The 17,936-nt window shown below is 45.1% G+C and overlaps 1 protein-coding gene across 4 annotated transcripts in view; it reads right to left on the bottom strand.

The window, feature by feature from the left end:
- Nucleotides 1-17,936, bottom strand: part of DEPDC5 (DEP domain containing 5, GATOR1 subcomplex subunit) — a 142,303-nt gene that overhangs the window by 120,894 nt on the left and 3,473 nt on the right. For all 4 annotated transcript variants that reach the window (XM_055146986.1, XM_055146988.1, XM_055146987.1 and 1 more), the window contains exons 3-8: nucleotides 13,673-13,760; nucleotides 11,851-11,897; nucleotides 10,228-10,313; nucleotides 9,055-9,138; nucleotides 5,629-5,678; nucleotides 2,824-2,893 (exon numbers count right to left, since the gene is read on the bottom strand). In XM_055146986.1, the coding sequence (XP_055002961.1) occupies nucleotides 2,824-2,893; nucleotides 5,629-5,678; nucleotides 9,055-9,138; nucleotides 10,228-10,313; nucleotides 11,851-11,897; nucleotides 13,673-13,760 (425 nt within the window). The remainder of the gene's footprint in view (nucleotides 1-2,823; nucleotides 2,894-5,628; nucleotides 5,679-9,054; nucleotides 9,139-10,227; nucleotides 10,314-11,850; nucleotides 11,898-13,672; nucleotides 13,761-17,936) is intronic.

Raw genomic sequence — 17,936 nt, 5'->3', positions numbered from 1 at the left:
TACTCAAACTGAGTATATGCAAAGCAAGTGCCTTACCCACTGTATTATTTCTCTGGCCCCAGGAAAAAATTTTCTAAATTATGAGAGGGTATGTCTAGATCCTCCACCAACCCCAATTTCCATGGCAGGGATTAAACCCAAGACCTCAGATATGTAAGGCATTTGCTCTACCACTTATGCAAATCCTAGGACCTTTAACAAAAGGGCCCATATATATTTTTTTGTGTGGGGGAGGTGGGGAATGCTAGGGGGCTTGGGCAACACTGGAGAGTGCTCAGGGGCTACTCTCAGCACAGTGCTTGGGATCATTCCTCGACAGACCACAGTGTTGGGGGTCAAATCTGGGCCTCCTGCATGCAAAGCGTGCACTCTAATCCACTAGGTTCTCTCTTCAGCCCTGCCAAGGAACTCGTAAAAGCTAGTTTCATTCCTGGCATGTTGGGTGATAAGGAGTCTACAGAAGAGGATAAACTTTGCAAAATGTTGTAACATATGCAATTCATGAAAGTTCCAGAAGCATAAGGGAAGGGCAGTGAATCTACCTGAGAAAGTAAAGGTAACCCCATTGATGAGGGTAGGAACTTGGCCTAAGATGCGCCACCTGCTGAACTGCCAGGCCAACTATAATGCTCATCACACACTCTAATACCCAGAATGTCTCCCAGAACAGTACGAGATTTCCTGGGCCACAATAACCTTCACCAAACAGCTTATTTTGGGAGGAAAGCATATGCCAATTGCTGATACTCTACTAGTTCACTGGAGACCCCACCTTTTTTTGGTTTTTAGGCCAAAAAAACCACCTGATAATACTCAGGGTAATTCCTGGCACTGCATTCAGGAATTACTTCTGGTGGTGCTCATGGGACTATATGGATCAAACCTGGGCCAGCTGCATGCAACAAGGTAGACATCTTACCCATTGAACTGTCTCTCCAACCCCATAGAGACCCTCACTCATTAAAGACAAGAGCCTGCTTATAATTTCTTCCTTAGGCTTTCCACACTCTCTGGGGCAGAACATCCACTCAGTAAATTTGTTCTCCTACTCCATGACATATAAATGTGAAGGGAGAAACTAAAACTCTAAGATGTTAACTGTGGGGCTAGGGATGTTTTTCAGTGATAGAACACTCATTTGTCTTGTAGATATGAGGCTTGGATTCAATTGCTGGCACCACACACACACACACACACACACACACACACACAAAATAACACACAACAAAATGTTAACTACTGGTGCAGGAGAGATAGTTCAGCAGGTAGGACACTTGCCTTGCATGCAGCCAACCCAGGTTTAATCCCCAGGATCTCATATGGTCACCATAACCCTACCAGGAGTGATCCCTGAGTGCAGGACCAGGAGTAAACCCTAAGCACTGCTGATTCTGCCCCCACCCCCCAAATAAAACCAGAGAGTTCAGGAGTCTAGGTACCTGCCTTGCCCAGGGCTAACTCCAATTCAATCCCCAGCACCACATATGATTCTCCTAAGCACTGCTAAGAGTGATCCCTGAGCACAGATCCAGGGTATGGGCCCCCAAAAGTCAAATAAATGACCCAATATGCAAAAAAAAAATTAAATTTTAAGAGCAGTTATAGCTAAAGTCACTTGGTTCTCTATTAGGGACAGTTTTGCCCCTTAATGGAGATTTGGGCATTGTCTGGAAACATTTCTGGTTGTCATGATTTGCCAGGTAGGGGGTGGGAGGATTCGACTGAAGTGGAAAAGCCAGAGAAGATGCTAAGCACCCCACAGGCGGCTGCGCAACAGCACTACTGCAACTTGGGGGCAGAGGAGCCTTCATTCTACAGGGCTGCCCTGCGGTTTGTAGCATGTCTAGCAGCAGCATCCTCCACACATCACACGGTGGTGACAGCCTGAAACATTTCCAGACATTTACAAAGAACCCAAGGAGGCAAATTTACCTCCTGTTTCAAATCACTGCATTCAGGGAGGCAGGGGAATGGCAACAAAGGAGGACAGACAGGTTCCACCAGATGGGAAACGGTCACGGTGGCTTAGCTTGGAATTTCCCAACCAGAACTGAGAGCCAAAGGAGATTCCTTTGGAATCTTTGAAACTTCTCTTCTGCAATGCTCTCTCATCTTGATCATTGAAACAATCTTCCAGAGTTCAACTCTGATTATGTGTTAATGGATTTAGATGCCTCAAGCCGGAAGCCATACTGTCTCTATCTGATATTAAACAGATCGCGTTCAAGGAAGAAAATGAAGATCAAAAGCCTGGAGATGTGGCTCAGTAGAAATGCCTGTCCTGTTTTGAGTTTGAATCAGCCTCACATCACTGAGTACGATCCCAGCAGCCCTGCCATGGTGATTCCCAGCACAACAATATGTGTCTGAACTTTGGTGCACCATAAACAGGTATGTGACCCTCGGTCATCACAGCAATAACAGGAAAGGATGGAGAGGCAAAAAAAACTAAGAATAACTCCAAACTGGAAAGATCCAACCATAAAATAAAGACCTACATGAGTGCGTGACCACACTGCCCACCTGGACACAGGTAATCATGAGACTACTACATTTTGTGCTTGTTTCTCTGCTTTGCTTTTATGTTCCGGCTGTGAGCTCAGAGATCACTCCTGGCAGGGATGGGGGGCCGTGTGGGGGTGATGGGTATTGAAGCCCAGTCAGCCACATGCAAGGCAAGTGTCTTCTTTGCTATACTCTCTCTTTGGTCCCCTGTTCAATTTTTGTTGTTGTTGTTGTGTTTTTGTTTGTTTTTAAATTTCAGGATTTAGACATGATGGTTTGTGTCTAAGAACAACAACCAAAAAAACCCAATGATCTCACCCTGGTGTCTTCACTGATATAACCACACATGACCTTCTCGTTCTTGACCCACAGCTCGCCAGCCTGAGCCCTGGAAGAATACACACATACATAAGTTATTACAAATCTTATAACTTACCAGGAAGAAACAAGAGGACTTCAAGGTAACTCTCTCTACTCTCTTATTTACAGCCAAAGGAATGAGCTGGATAGAGATTTCAAGAGAGAGGTCCATGGACAGATTCTATAACAAAGAATTCACAAGCAGTAGCACTCAGTTAGACCCTCAGAATCAGACATGGCCCTTGAGCACCAACAGTGAGCACTCCTCAACACAGAGCCAAGAAGAGTCGCAAAGCACTGCAGGATTTGGCCCAACCACCATGCTCCCCTAAACACACCCAACAACAACAAACATAATTCTCAGAGTGCACTGAATTTGTACAATAGATGCTCTTAATTTGGGAGTTTTATTTAAAGGTGGGTTTCAGCAAACCCACGAACCCATGATATATAAAAACTTCCACTAGCCTTGTCAACTCTCAAAAGACCCCATGTCATAAAATAGTTAAGATGCACTGATACATGATGGAGATAGCTCAGTGGGTTGAAGGATATGCTTTGTATGTGACAGGTAACGCTCCTCTGAGTATTGCCAGGAGCAACCCCAAACACCAAGCCATGAACAATACCTCTGGGTGTGCCCCCCTGTCCATAAAAGGACAAAACAAAAAAAGAAAAAGCAATCATTAAATAATTTGTCTAACCCTGGCTTTGATACAATGAATTTTAATAGAAATCATCCATATGATTTTGTGGGAGGGGTGGGGGGAGAACCAAAGTATTTGGAGGCTCCTCCTGGTGAGAATATGCAGTGCCAGAAATTGAACCTGGGCCTCCTATACACAGAGCAATCACCCAGCCTATAGAGGCCCCTCGCATGCCCTACATCTTTCTTTTTAATTTGCATACCAACATGCAGGGAGCCAAAGAATGATAAATAAGAGTCATATATAGCTCTCAAAAAGTTCTACCGAGTTTTCATGAGAAACCCTTAGTAGAATGACCCTGTTGAACAGAGATCCTTACCCTTTGTGCCTCCCAAATGTTAGCCTTGCAATCCCAGTATTAAAATATATTGTGGGTTGGAGCAATAGTATAGCAGGTAGGGTGTTTGCTTTGCACGTAGCTAACCTGGGTTTGATCCCCGGCCCCCTATAGGGTTCCCAACGCAGTGCCAGGAGTGATTCATGAGTGCAGAGCCAGGAGTAACCCCTGAGCATCACTGGTGTGCACCACCCACCTCAACTCCCACAAAAAAAAAAAAAAAAAAAAAGGAAAATTTAAGTATTCTAGTTCTGGCCCACCAGCTCAGGGGACAGTTTGTACTGGGAGGGATTAATCTTGTAATATTTTGTTTTCCTCAAGTCTTAGTGACTTCTTCTTCTTCTTCTTTTTTTATTTTTGCTTTTTGGGTCACACCCGGCAATGCACAGGGGTTATTCCTGACTCATGCACTCAGGAATTACTCTTAGTGGCGCTCAGGGGACCATATGGGATGCTGGGAATCGAACCCAGGTCGGCAGCATGAAAGGCAAACACCCGCTGTGCTATCGCTCCAGCTCCAAGTCTTGGTGACTTCTTGAGCTATCCTTTAAGATTTTCAAAGAATTGCAGCCCTGCAACTTTTAATACACCCTTTTTTTTTTGGGGGGGGGGGAGAAAAATGAATCCTTTATTCATTATTTCTTTCAGGTTCAGACTAATCCAATGCTGATGAATGTTCTTTACAAAAAGATTCTGGCAACCAAAAGTAGAAGAAAATGGCTCAATTAGAAGATCATCATCTTCACAACCAACAGTGAAAAACCATGAGGAGACGAGTTGATGATCCTGAACACCATAATGAGGGGCCACACTGCATCAGCAGACTGAAGCAGATGCTGGGTAATATACAGCGAACTTCAGGAAAGACAGTTTCTCCTAGGGGAGATTCATTATTTCGATGTACACTTTTTTGTACTTTAATTTTTTTTTTTTACTATGTGGCTGTTGTGCTTTATTAATTTAAAAGGGATTTCTCCCAAATGCCTTTCTTCTTCACAAATTGAAATGAAGAATTAATTTCAGTAAATCAAGAGCAGTGAGATATGGTTTAAAAGACAACAAATTACGGGGCCGGAGCGATAGCACAGCAGGTAGGGCATTTGCCTTGCACGCGGCCGACCTGGGTTCGATCCCCAGCATCCCATATGGTCCCCCAAGCACCGCCAGGAGTAATTCTTGAGTGCAAAGCCAGGAGTAACCCCTGAGCATCGCTGGGTGTGACCCAAAAAGCAAAAAAAAAAAAAAAAAAAAAGACAACAAATTAGGAACCACTGTATACACACATCTCCAAATCTGTTTCTAATTTGTAAACGTGAGAATTTTTGGTTTTGGTTAGGTTTTTGGCCATTCTAGCTGTATTCAGGGCTTACTCATGGCTCTATTTGGAATAATGGATAAAGGATTCATTTCCCCCCCCCAAAAAAAAGGGTGTATTAAAAGTTGCAGGACTGCAACTTGGGGATCACTCTTGAGAGAGCCCAGGGGACCATATATAGTGCTGGGGATCAAACCAGGAACAGACCATGTAAAGTTAGCATCTTATATCTCTGGCCCCTGGTTTTTGATTTTTGTTGGGTTTGTTTTAACTATAGTAATCTAACATTCTAAGCCACTGTTTATTTTAATATAAGGGTAATCAAATGCCTAATATAATCAGTAACTGCACTAGATCCGACACCCACTTAGTTGATGCTAAGTCAAAAGAAATGTAATAGCTACCTGATGCCAGCAAATTCCACCTTCTGAGTGATATAGGCACATGTGCTGACCTAAGGGATGAGAGAGAGACATTCAACAACACATCAAGGCCATAAAATTTCACAAAGAAAGTCTCCCTGCTGTCTAATCTCTTCAAGAACAAAACTTAATTAAGTTGGGAGTCACAGATTGGTCCCACGGGAAAACCTGCTGGGGCAAGTACAATAGTAGGTTCTGAAGGGTTTGGCAAGTAGCAACAGTAAAGACTAGAAGACGAGCAAGTGACCAGCCTCACTAATGAACTTAGCTTTACATTTATTTGCATACATACCTGCATTTACATTCTCATCAAAATACAGGACCCTTAGCTCTCATCTTAGAAAATAGAACCTTTTCTTACCAAATAAAAATAAGCACAGGTTGGGCTGGACCAATAGCACAGTGGGTAGGGACTTTGCCTTGCATGTGAATGACCCGGGTTCGATTCCCAGCATCCCATATGGTCCCCACCAGGCGTAATTCCTGAGTGCAAAGCCAGGAGTAACCCCTGTGCATCGCCCGATGTGACCCAAAAATTTGAAAAAAAAAAAAAAAGAGCACAGGGGACACCGGAAAGATAGTATAGCAGACTCAGGCTCAATCCCCAACATTCCATATCACACCCCACCAGGAGTGATCCCTGAGCAATGCCTACTATCATCAAAAAAAAAAAAAAAATAGATCATGCCAGGAAAATAGCTCAAAGGGCGAGACTGCATGCTTTGCATTCTGAAGGTCTAGGTTCAGATGCTAGGTCTAGATGCTAGGTTCAACCCTAACATCTCACAGTTACTCCCCGAGAACTGAGCCAGAAATGGTCCCTGAGGACCCCTATATTTTGCCTGAAAAAAAAAATGAGCACCATGGCCAAAGTGATTGTTCTACGAGTAGGGCACTTGCCTTGCACACACACAGCTGACCTGGGTTTGATCCCCAGCAACCCATATGGCCCTCAGCCCTACCAGGAGTGATCCCTGAGTGCAAAGTCAGGAGTAGGTCCTGCACACCTTTGAGTGTGGCCCCCAAAACAAAACAATCACACACACAGACACACATATACATACACACAGAGACACACATACATACACAAAAGGGCCTAATGATTTTTTCTGAAAATAAATACTACAGAAATTCTACCTATAATTTGTTGTTTCCTAACATAAAAGCTTGTGAAGGACAATTTTTCAGAACACATCGCAATCCTGACAAATTGAACATTTTAAGTGGAAAATGTTATATACAAATTAAAAACTAAGTAAATGCAAGTAGACAGCTATAAGTAGTCTAAAGTGGAAGCTACGAGAGCGGGGTTCTAGCCCAGAGTCAACTGCTTTTGCACTAGCTTTCTCTTCTTGGGCAGACAATTGCTTCACTGCCCTTAACTTTGGTGGGGGAGTCAAGAATCAAGCCCAGGATCCCACAAATTCGAGCCCCATGGTCTGTCTATCCCTGAGGCAGATCCCTGGTTCTCACTTCAACTTCTTGGTTGTTCTTGCTTTCGTTTTTGTGCCACACCACGTGTGCTAAAGGCGTACTCCTGGCTCTGTGCTCATTCCTGGTGGTGATGAAAATACCACATGTGGTATCAGGTGTCAGACTCAGCCAAATGCAAAACAAATTCCTTAACTTCTATACTATATTTTTAGTCCTCACCTAACTTCTTCATCTCAATTTCACATCTATAAGTTCAAATAATGGAAGCCTCTCTAGAAAGAGATGTACAGCAGCAAACAAGTCAAGTGAAATTCGAAAACTAAAGTCCTGTGGGTTCCAGGACTGAATCTCCAGGCTGCATGGCAGCAGAGAACCTGGGCTGCCCCTCCCCGGGTCCCCGCTCACCCAGCAGACTGGCTGTCATGCCCACAATTTGCCCCTGGGTACCATCTTAGCGCACAACAGCCCTAGCCCAGAGACTCCCAATTGAACCCCAAAATGGATTAGTGCCATACAGAGATGTCTCTGGAACCCAATCATTTACAATCTAGAAATTTACATTTACAATTGCAGCTGTGCAAGCTCTCATCATATTCAAAATGAGCAATGGGAAATAAATTATCTAGCATCTGCCCCTGGCAGGTAGGTTTGAATGGTGGTGGTAAATTTTGAGCAAAATATCATGCCCAAAATTAGAGAGAGAGTATTGGGGAAATTGTCTGCCATACAGGCAGGGTGAGGACTGGGATGGGGGTGGTGGAAAATGTGCACTGGTGGAGGGATGGGTGTATCATTGTATGGCTGAATCTCAAACATGGAAGCTTTGTAACTCTATCTCATAGTGCTACAATTAAAACAAAAAAAAAGTAATGTGGAGTTCATGCCCAATTCAATCAGTTTAACCAATGACTGAACAAATAGCAGTACTCCAACATTATTTGAAAAAAAAAAAAGAGAAAAGAAAGAAAACTAAAGTCCCATTCACATGTCAAATAACATTTATTTCTCAATCAAAGATAGAAATAAAATGGAAGAGGGTCTGGAGTGAGTACAGCAAGTAGGGTGTTTACATGTGGTCAACCCAGGTTCAACCCCCAGCACTACCTATAGTTCCCCAAGTCTGCCAGGAGTGATTCCTGAACACAGAGCTAGGAGAAAGCCCTGGGCACTGCTTGGTGTGGCCCAAAAAACAAAATATTTTTTAAAAATAAAATGGAAGAAGAGTCACAGTGTGCATGTGATAACTGTTGATTCCAAAGCTAAAATAATTAAATGCTTAAGAGAGACTGTCTGAAAGGCTATATGTATGTTTTATATGAAGGAGACCCACGCTGCATTCTCAGGACACCACAGTTCCATGAGAACAGAGCCAGGAGTACCCGCTGAGCACTACCAGATGTGCCCCAAAGACCAATAAACAAGTAAAAGTGATTACAGGGGCCAGGTGTGTAGCTGAGTGGTAGAACATTGACCTTGCATGAAGTCCTGAGTTTGATATCCACACGCAAAAAACAAAAAAGAAAAGAAAAGGGGGACCAGAGCAGATAAGACATTTGCCTTGTAAATAGCTGACCTAAGTTCAATCCCTGCATCCCATATGGTCTCCCAAGTATCACCAGGAGTAATTCCTGAGTGCAGAGGCAAGAGTAAGCCCTGAGCTTGACCAATGTGGACCAAAAACCAAAGAAAGAGAGAGAGAGAAAGAGAGAGAGAGAGAGAGAGAGAAAGAGAGAGAGAGAGGAGGAAGGGTGGGAAGGAAGGGAGGGAAGGAAGGAAGGAAGGAAGGAAGGAAGGAAGGAAGGAAGGAAGGAAGGAAGGAAGGAAGGAAGGAAGGAAGGAAGGAAGGAAGGAAGAAAGGAAGGAAGGAAGGAAGGAAAATATTCTACACTGTTGATCTTTTAAATCTCTACAACAAATACAGATTACAATTACAAGGAAGATGGCAATAGACTCAAAAAAGAAATTTCATCATACCAAACTTTTCTTTAGTCGCCACATATCCCCACGACCTATATACTGATCCTTAAAGGTTAATTCCACCAGGTCAAGTGTCACATCCTAAAAGAGATAATCAAAGATTAGTCTCTGTATTAGTTTGTCATACTAGATAGTCAAAGCCCACTTATCATAAAAAAAAAAAACTTTTAGAGAAAATGAAAACAACTGGAGAAGCACTCCAAAGTAGATCTCTGGAAACAAAACTTTATCGTGGCAAAGAAGGCTTTCTAATACAGAGGTTAAGGCTACCACAGATGTTACAGCATTTGTATCAGAGCTCAGTGCAAAGAGTGCCAGGGTGCTAACCGTGGGTTTTAGTCTTGATCCTGGCACATAGTGAAGACTTTTTATAAGAAATGTGCTTTATTTCTCTAGATAGTGCCAACATTGTTTAAAACCACATTTCACTTTTCACTTATTGCTATACCACTCCTTGAAAATTGAAAACAACCCATATGGTCCCCTGGACTTGCCAGGAATGATCCCTAAGCACTTCCAGGTGTAATATGAAAACAAAAATGGAAAACAAGCGAGCAAATAAAATAACTTCTTTTAGGGTCAGGAGAGGTAACTCAACAGGCTGAGCAAATGCTTTGCCAGCAGAAGACCCTGGATGAGTCCCTGAGTAACACTTCGGTGTGGCCAAAAACAAAATAAGAACTTTCCCAAATAATTAGAAAGAGCAGTGTTTTAACAGTGATTTACATGCTGCCTATAACCTAAATAACCTATACATGAACATACATACATTTAATAGTTTAACACTACACTCAAATGAACTTAAAGACCTAGTCTTGAAGACGGCACTAATTAGTTCAAAAAGATTTTCAAGTCCTACATAAAGATATACCTGGGGGGCTGGAGCGATAGCACAGAGGGTAGGGCATTTGCCTTGCACGCGGCCAACCTGGGTTCAATCCCAGCATCCCATATGGTCCCCCAAGCACAGCCAGGAGTAATTCCTGAGTGCATGAGCCAGGAGTAACCCCTGTGCATCGCTGGGTGTGACCCAAAAAGCAAAAAAATGAGATCTGGGTTGGAGATACTTACCAGCGGGTAGGGTGCTTGTCAACCCAGGTATTCAATCCCTGGCACCCCCTGAGCATCTCTGGGAATGGCCCAAAAACCAACAAATAAATAAATAGATACCTTAGGATCTACAACATTAACATAGACATCTTGATAAGGTCTTAGACGAAACACTTGAGTCACTGTCTGGTCCACACTGATGGTTTCTGGAACACAGAACAAAATCTGGATCAGATAATATTCTGAAAAAGCAGGTGAAGATATTCTGATCTATAACTACTCAAACTTTCTACAAGCAACCGAATTGACTACTTGCCATGGACAAGACAAGTTCTCTGTCTTTCAGGAGTTACAATTTTAGACAGCATGGGGTCTGAAAAATAATACAGCGAGTAAGGCACTTGTCTTGGATGTGACCAACCCAGGTTCAATACCTGGCACCATATATGGTACATTCAGCAATATCAGGAGTGACCCCTGAGCACAGAACAGGAGTAAACCCTAAGCTTTGCCAGTTGTGGCGCAAAACCAAACAAAAAATTTAAAGAGCTCTTGCTTTTTAGTTGACTAAGACCTGAGGCTAGTTAAAAATATAAAAATTTTGGAGGGGCAGAGATAGCCCAGTGGGGTAAGGCACTTGCCTTGAGTCCTGCCGATCCTGGTTCAAATCCCCAGCACTGGGGCTGGAGTGATAGCACTGCGGGTAGGGCGTTTGCCTTGCACGCGGCCAACCCGGGTTCGAATCCCAGCATCCCATATGGTCCCCTGAGCACCGCCAGGAGTAATTCCTGAGTGCAGAGCCAGGAGTAACCCCTGCATCGCCCAGGTGTGACCCAAAAAGAAAAAAAAATCCCCAGCACCACATATGGTCTCCCAAGCAGTTTTAGGGGGTCAACCTGGGAATAACCCCTGAGTACACTGGTTGTGGCTCTCAAACTAAAAACAAACCAGAAACCATTCGGGCCAGACAACTAGTTCAGTGGGTTGGAGGTCACGCTTGGCAGAAAGGAGGCTCAGGTTCAATTTCTGCCATTACATGGTCCCCTGAGCACCTAAGCACTGGCAGGTATGGCTCCCCCAAAGCCCCCTCAAAATGAGTAATTTTAGGGGTGATAGTTCAAGTAGTAGAACACATGCTTAGCATTTGTGAGGCACTGAGTTCATCCCTGACAGAGCAGGGTCCCTGAGCACTATGGATGGAGCCCTGGGGGTCCCAGAGCACCACACATTCTGTTGGCCACGTACCCAGGGAATGGGCCTGAGCACCAAGAGGGGTGGCCCCTATTTTTTAAATGAGGAAGAGAGGAAGAGTGAGAAGAAAATGTTTAAGAAAAAAGACCATTCAACATAGAATCCAGATTCAGGGCTGGAGCAATGGCCCAATGCAGCACTCTGCCCCTCCCCGCTCACCCCTGCTCCTGCCCCCAGCCCAACCCAGCAAGGAGTGAGGAATGATCCCCGAGTACACAAGCAGGAGACAGCCTTGAGCATAGCTGGTGTAGTCCACTCGCAAAAAAAAAAAAAAAAAAAAAAATCTAGATCCAGATCTGACTGAAAAGGTCAAACATACTATGCCTTTTAATTTTTTTTATTTGTGGTGCCGGGGTTCAAACATAGGACCTCATACATACACAGCGAATGGCCGATTTGTACTGTGTTCCCTGATATTTGACAAGAGGGTTTTTATTTTAATAGTTTCTGAGGCCATAAAGTGTAAAATTTTAGAGAAGATGAAATTCTTACCTTTCTGTAAGTCTTCCTTAAGAGACTTGACTTGCAACAGCAGAGGACTGAAATAGAAAGAAAAGAGAAAAAGAAAGAATGGGATGCTGAGGCAAGTATCTAACAAGCTTCCTTATTCTCACCACCTCCCCAAAAATAAATAAATAAATTTTAAAAGTAGCCTATCTCTTGGGGCTGGAGAGATAGCACAGTGGGTAGGGCGTTTGCCTTGCACGCGGCCGACCCGGGTTCAAATCCCAGCATCCCACATGGTCCCCTGAGCATGGCCAGGGGTAATTCCTGAGTGCAGAGCCAGGACTAACCCCTGTGCATCGCCAGGTGTGACCCAAAAAGCAAAAAAAAAAATAAATAAATAAATAAATAAAAGTAGCCTATCTCTTTGGACACACTGTATCTGTCAGCAGAGCTGAGGAAGAAAGTTCCTTTGGAAACAAAGAAACTCTACACTCCTGCTCAAGGAACTGAATGAAAGCTACAGAACTTTAAAAAGAATTCTCATCTCAGTTTTAAAAACAGGATGGTGGGCGGGGCTGGAGCTATAGCACAGCAGGTAGGGCGTTTGCCTTGCCCGCCGCCAACCCGGGTTCAATTCCCAGCCCCTGAGCACCGCCAGGAGTGGTTTCTGAGTGCAGAGCCAGGAGTAACCCCTGTGCATTGCCAGGTGTGACCGAAAAAGGAAAAAAAAAACAACAACAGGATGGTGGGGGGAGGCGAGAGCAGAGAGATAGCAGATAAGGCACTTGCCTTGTACTTGGCTGACCCAAGCTGTATCTAGTACCCCTACACGGTACCCCAACCCTATGCCCCCAGGAATGATCCCTGAGTACAGAGCCAGGACAAAACCCTGAGCTCCACCGATGTGACACCCAAACAAAAAATATATATAAAACAGAACAGATGGCGCAGAAAGACAGTCCACAGGTAGGGCATTTGCCTTGCACACCACTGACCCAGGTTCGATTCCATGAGTCCCATATGATGCCCTAAGCACACCCAGGAGTGATTCCTAAGTGCAGAGCCAGGAGTAACCCCTGAACATCACTGGGTGTGACCCAAAAACAAAAAACAAACAAACAAAAACCAAGATGAGAATATTTTAAAAACTAAGCAATGCCTGGGACTGGCCAAATAGCACAGGGACGTCCCCTAGCCAGTCTGTTCCCTGACACTGCATGCAATACCCGCCCTGAGCACTGCCGGGCAGAGACCTGGTGACCCCTTAGTATTTCTGGGTGTGGCCCTGCTGGCCCCTGGCATTTCCGGGCCCACGCAGCAGCGCATCCTTGGGCCCTGGCACTGAACCTCTGGTGTACTCGCTCGAGCGACTCCCCACCCAAAAAATAAGTACTGAGGAGGCAAAATGGCTAGAGTCAGGGAGGCCCAGGCTTGAAACCCAGCACTGCTGGGAACTCAAGCATCGCAGGACAACAACCCTTCACCACCCCAAAATTAGGTCAGAAGTAGCCTTTGAGCACTTCAGGTAGTGGCCTTAAAAGCAAACTAAAATCTGGGGCCTGAGCGATAATACTGCAGGTAAGGCACTTGCCTTGTACATGGCTGACTGGGTTCGATTCCCAGCACCCTAAATGTTCCCCAAGCATTGGTAGGAGTGATTCAGGAGAGTAAGCACTGAGCATTGCCAGGTATGGCCCAAATGTCCCACCCCCACCCCCCAAAAAATCTTGGTTTATCAAATCTTAGAGGGCAGAAGCATTTCTCTCCAAAGGCAAAAAGCTATCCGGCCTTTCAAAGCCTCTTAAGCAAAATTCCACTGAAAGCCAAAGGCTGCCAGGTTCATTCCCTGGATTCCAAAGGGGCTCACCTGTATTCATCGTTGGGGTGAGCAATCTCCACGATGTCCCCAAGCTTGATGTGAGGAAACACTTTGGGGTTCATAACCAACTCATCATCTGAAAGGCAATTCAGCAGTCTGAGACAGAAAACACTCCTCATTTGGGTGTTTTCTCATATGGTGTGAGCTTTCACACAAGGGTCCCTCAACCCAATCTGGTTGGTAATGATACCCCCTCTCAAAGGTGGCCTAGACTTGCCCAGGAATACAAAGCTAGCAGGTAGCTGAGGGGGCCCGCATTTCGAGTTTTTCTCCCCAGAGTTCATGCTCTTTCTACTAGCTCAGTATTTCTAGCAAATGACCCTTTGCTCTTGAGAAATTAAGCCTCTGGGACAGTCACTTATGCTGTCAAAGTCCATGCATTTGTCATCAATCAAAAACAAAACAGGTGGGCTGGAGCAATAGCACAGCGGGTGGGGCGTTTGCCTTGCACGTGGCCGACCCAGGTTTGATTCCCAGCATCCCATATGGGCCCCTAAACACGGCCAGGGGTAATTCCTGAGTGCAGAGCCAGGAGTAACCCCTGTGCATCGCCAGGTGTGACCCAAAAAGAAAAAAAAAAAAAAAAACAGGCGATATCTCACAATCTCACGATATATGTTCAAGGTTTAAAGAAATTCCAGGAGCTGGGTAGACAAGTCCAGGGCAAAGGCACTTGCCTTGCATGCCCCCTGCCCTGGTTTGATGTGGACTGTGCATATGATCACCCATCAGGAGTGGTCCATGAGCTGAGAGCAAGAAGCTAAACCCTGGAAACTGCCAGTTAAACCCTGACCATAAACCGGTATGCCTGACCCCCCCACACACACACACCTCAAAAAAGAGAACAGGGCAGAGACAAAGTACAGTGGGTAAGGCATGTGCCTTACATGCGGTCAGCCAGGCACTCCAAACAGTCCCCTCAAGTGTACCAGGAGGATCCCTGAGAGCAGGGCCAGGAGCGAGCCCTGAGCACCACTGGGTGTGGCCCAAGACCAAAAATAAAACCAAAACCAAAACCAAAAACTGAAAAGAATTTCCAGGCATTGGGTCATAATATAGTGCTTACACGCAATCTTTACATCTCCTGGATCTCTAGATTGGAGTGAAAGAAGGAAATAACCCAGGAGCTACAATGACTTGCCTGAGGGCACAGTGCTAAGGAACGGGCTCAGCCTGGGCTGATTTAGAAAGTGATTTCCTTCTACCTAAACCTGACCGCTTCTCACACCGATAAAAATAAGAAAAAGAAAAAACAGGCAATGGGCCTGAGAGATCGCCTCAGGAGGCCTGGATTCAATCCCTCAACAGCACACAGGGAGTGACCCCGAAGCATGGAGCCAGGGAGCAGGGAAGCACCCCTTCCGCTGGGCAATGCTGGGTTTGGCCCAAACTAAAAAAGCCAAATAAAAAGCACTGGACTTTGGATGGCAGCACCTGGTAAGGGAAAAACCCCTGTTATCAGTTAGCACAGAAATCCTTAAAATAAGCAAAAAAGCAGGTAAGTGTGTGTGTGTGTGTGTGTGTGTGTGTGTGTGTGTGTGTGTGTATGTGTGTGTGTGAGAGAAGAGAAACAGAGAGAGAGAGAGAGATGGCATGAAGGGTTGGAACTCAAGCTCTGCATCCTAGAGGCCTGGTTCCATTCCCACACTGCATGGTACCCCAAGCACTACCGGGAGTACTTGGAGAAATCAGTTTAAAACAGGCCACTGGATGTGGTTCAAAAACCAATATGGGGGCTGGAGAGATAGTACAGTGAGTAGGGCACTCGCCTTCCATGGGCCAACCCTGGTTTGATCTCCAGCACCACATATGGTCCCCTGAGCCTGCTAGGAGTAAGTCTTGAGCATTGCTGGGCATGGCCCAAAAAACAAAATAAAAACCAAAACCTACACACACACACACACACACACACACACACACACACACACACACACATACAAACACACACACCCCATCTACATCAAAACTCGACTTTATGGGTTATTTTACCTTCTACCTATCTCGCCCGCCCCCAACCCCCACCATACACATTGATTGAGGTGGGAAGAACTTTTAAATTTAACAAACTTTGAATCATAAAGATGGAGTGACTTTTTATTTTAATTTTGGGGGAAAGACATGACCTTCTTAAGATAGAGAAGGGACCAGTATGCCAATAATAGTTGGACATGATCACGCTGGACAAGAACTCAGTGTTGAAAGTAGGTCAAAGGATATACATGATAACATTTCAGTATCTGTATTGCAAACCACAATGCCCAAAAGGAAAGGTGGTGGAGAGAGGGAGAGAGGGAGAGAGGGAGAGAGGAAGAGAGGAGAGAAGGAGAGAGAGAGAGAGAGAAAGGGAGAGAGAGGGGGAGGGAGGGAGGGAGGGAGGGAGAGAATAGAAAAGTGCCTGCCATAGAGGGAGGCTGAGGAGCTGGGGGATGGGAGGGAAACTGGGGACACTGATTGTGGAAAATGTACACTGATGGAAGGATGGGTGTTGGAACAATGTATGATTGAAACCCAATCATGAACAGCTTTGTATTGGTCTATCTCGTGGTGATTCAATTAAAAAAATATTTTTTAAAGACATGACCTTTAATGTGTTAAAAACATGACAAATTAGGGGCTGGAGCAATAGCACAGCAGGTAGGGTGTTTGCCTTGCACGCGGCTGACCCGGGTTCGATTCCCAGCATCCTATATAGTCCCCTGAGCACCACCAAGAGTAATTCCTGAGAGCAGAGCCAGGAGTAACCCCTGTGCATTGCCAGGTGTGACCCAAAAAGAAAAAAAAAAGACAAAGACAAATTAATTAAATGGACATTTCAAATAGAATTAGACCCAACAAAAACACAGTCTGCAAAGGTAAGCACCGAATGAATCTCAAAGGATGTTTCATTACTTCCAGTTAGAGTTTTATTGAGGCGGACTGGAGAGAAGACTCAAAGGATGCAGCTCATGCTTAGAGAGGAGAAGGTCCAGGTCCAGTGGTCCTCACCACAAGATTCACTGAGCATTGCTGGGAATGACTCCTGAGGACTGAGCTGGCAACAGTAGCCCCCAAGCCATGCTGTGGTTTGGCCCCAAAACAAAAATAAATTAAACAAGTGGTGTTTGGGACTGGGTATGTAATGTGGTGGGTAGAGAACTGGGCCTTGCATACGTGAGGACCTGGGTTTGAACCCTGGCACTGTAAACATTTAAACATTTGTTTAGGAGTAAGTTTGGAGACACAGTATAGTGGGTAAGGAAGACACTTGCCTTGCATACAGTCGACTCGGATTTAATTCCTGGAACCCCTTGTGATTCCCTGAACCCCACCAAGAGGGATCTCTGAGCACAGAGCCAGGAGTAAGCCCTAGCACTAGCAGTTGTGGTCCTACAACAAAACTGTCCGGGGCTAGAGGAAGACATTCAAAGTGCGGGAGTATGTCTTGGGTCACACTGCATGCCCCTCACCACCTAACCAGGACTGAGTCTTGAACACTCAAGCCCATTCCATGACATTGCTGGGGGGGCCCTGGGGAGCACCCCCAAATTCTCTGTGAAACCTTCTTCTAACTCCAATGGTCTAAATTGAGTTCTCTGAGCTCATACTCCTTCCCACTTTATCATTTTATTTTTGGGGGTGGGGGAGGGAACCACACACTTTGGTGCTGGGGGACAGAATATATTCCAGGGCCGCCCCCAGGCGGGATTCCCATATGACATGATTTATCACTTGAGGCAAAATCCTGGCCTCATTTCCTTTCTGCACGTCTGCCTCATCAAGCTGTAAACTCCCTTAGGGATGAGAGAACCTTGTCATATTTGGAATCTTTATGTTAGGGACAGGTCTGCACTGAATATTCATTGATTTCCATTTATAGAGGGGAGGGGGGAAGGCTGAGGAGAAACTAGCTCCCCTTCCTTTACTTTCACACAGGTGAAAGTAAACTTGTATACATTGTATACAATTGTATAAACTGTACCTTTGCTATTCTTTTACCTGTCAAATTATTTCCATTGGGGCCTGAGCCATAGTAGACAGTACAGTGTGTAGGGCATTTGCCTTGCACATGGCAGACCTGGATAAAGTTCTCGGCATCCCATATGGTCCCCCAAGTCACACAAGGAGTAACTCCTGAGCACTGCCAGAGGTGTAGCCCCCAAATTAATTAAAGAAAGAAAATGTTTTTTAAAAGTTACTTCAAGGAGGGGCTGGAGCAATAGCACATCGGGTAGGGTGTTTGCCTTGCACGCTGCCGACCTGGGTTCGATTCCCA

The sequence above is a fragment of the Sorex araneus genome, chromosome 9, assembly GCF_027595985.1.
Source record: "Sorex araneus isolate mSorAra2 chromosome 9, mSorAra2.pri, whole genome shotgun sequence".
Taxonomy (NCBI): domain Eukaryota; kingdom Metazoa; phylum Chordata; class Mammalia; order Eulipotyphla; family Soricidae; genus Sorex; species Sorex araneus.
The sequence above is the reverse complement of the archived record's forward strand: the minus strand, read 5'-3'. Positions and strand labels throughout refer to the sequence as shown.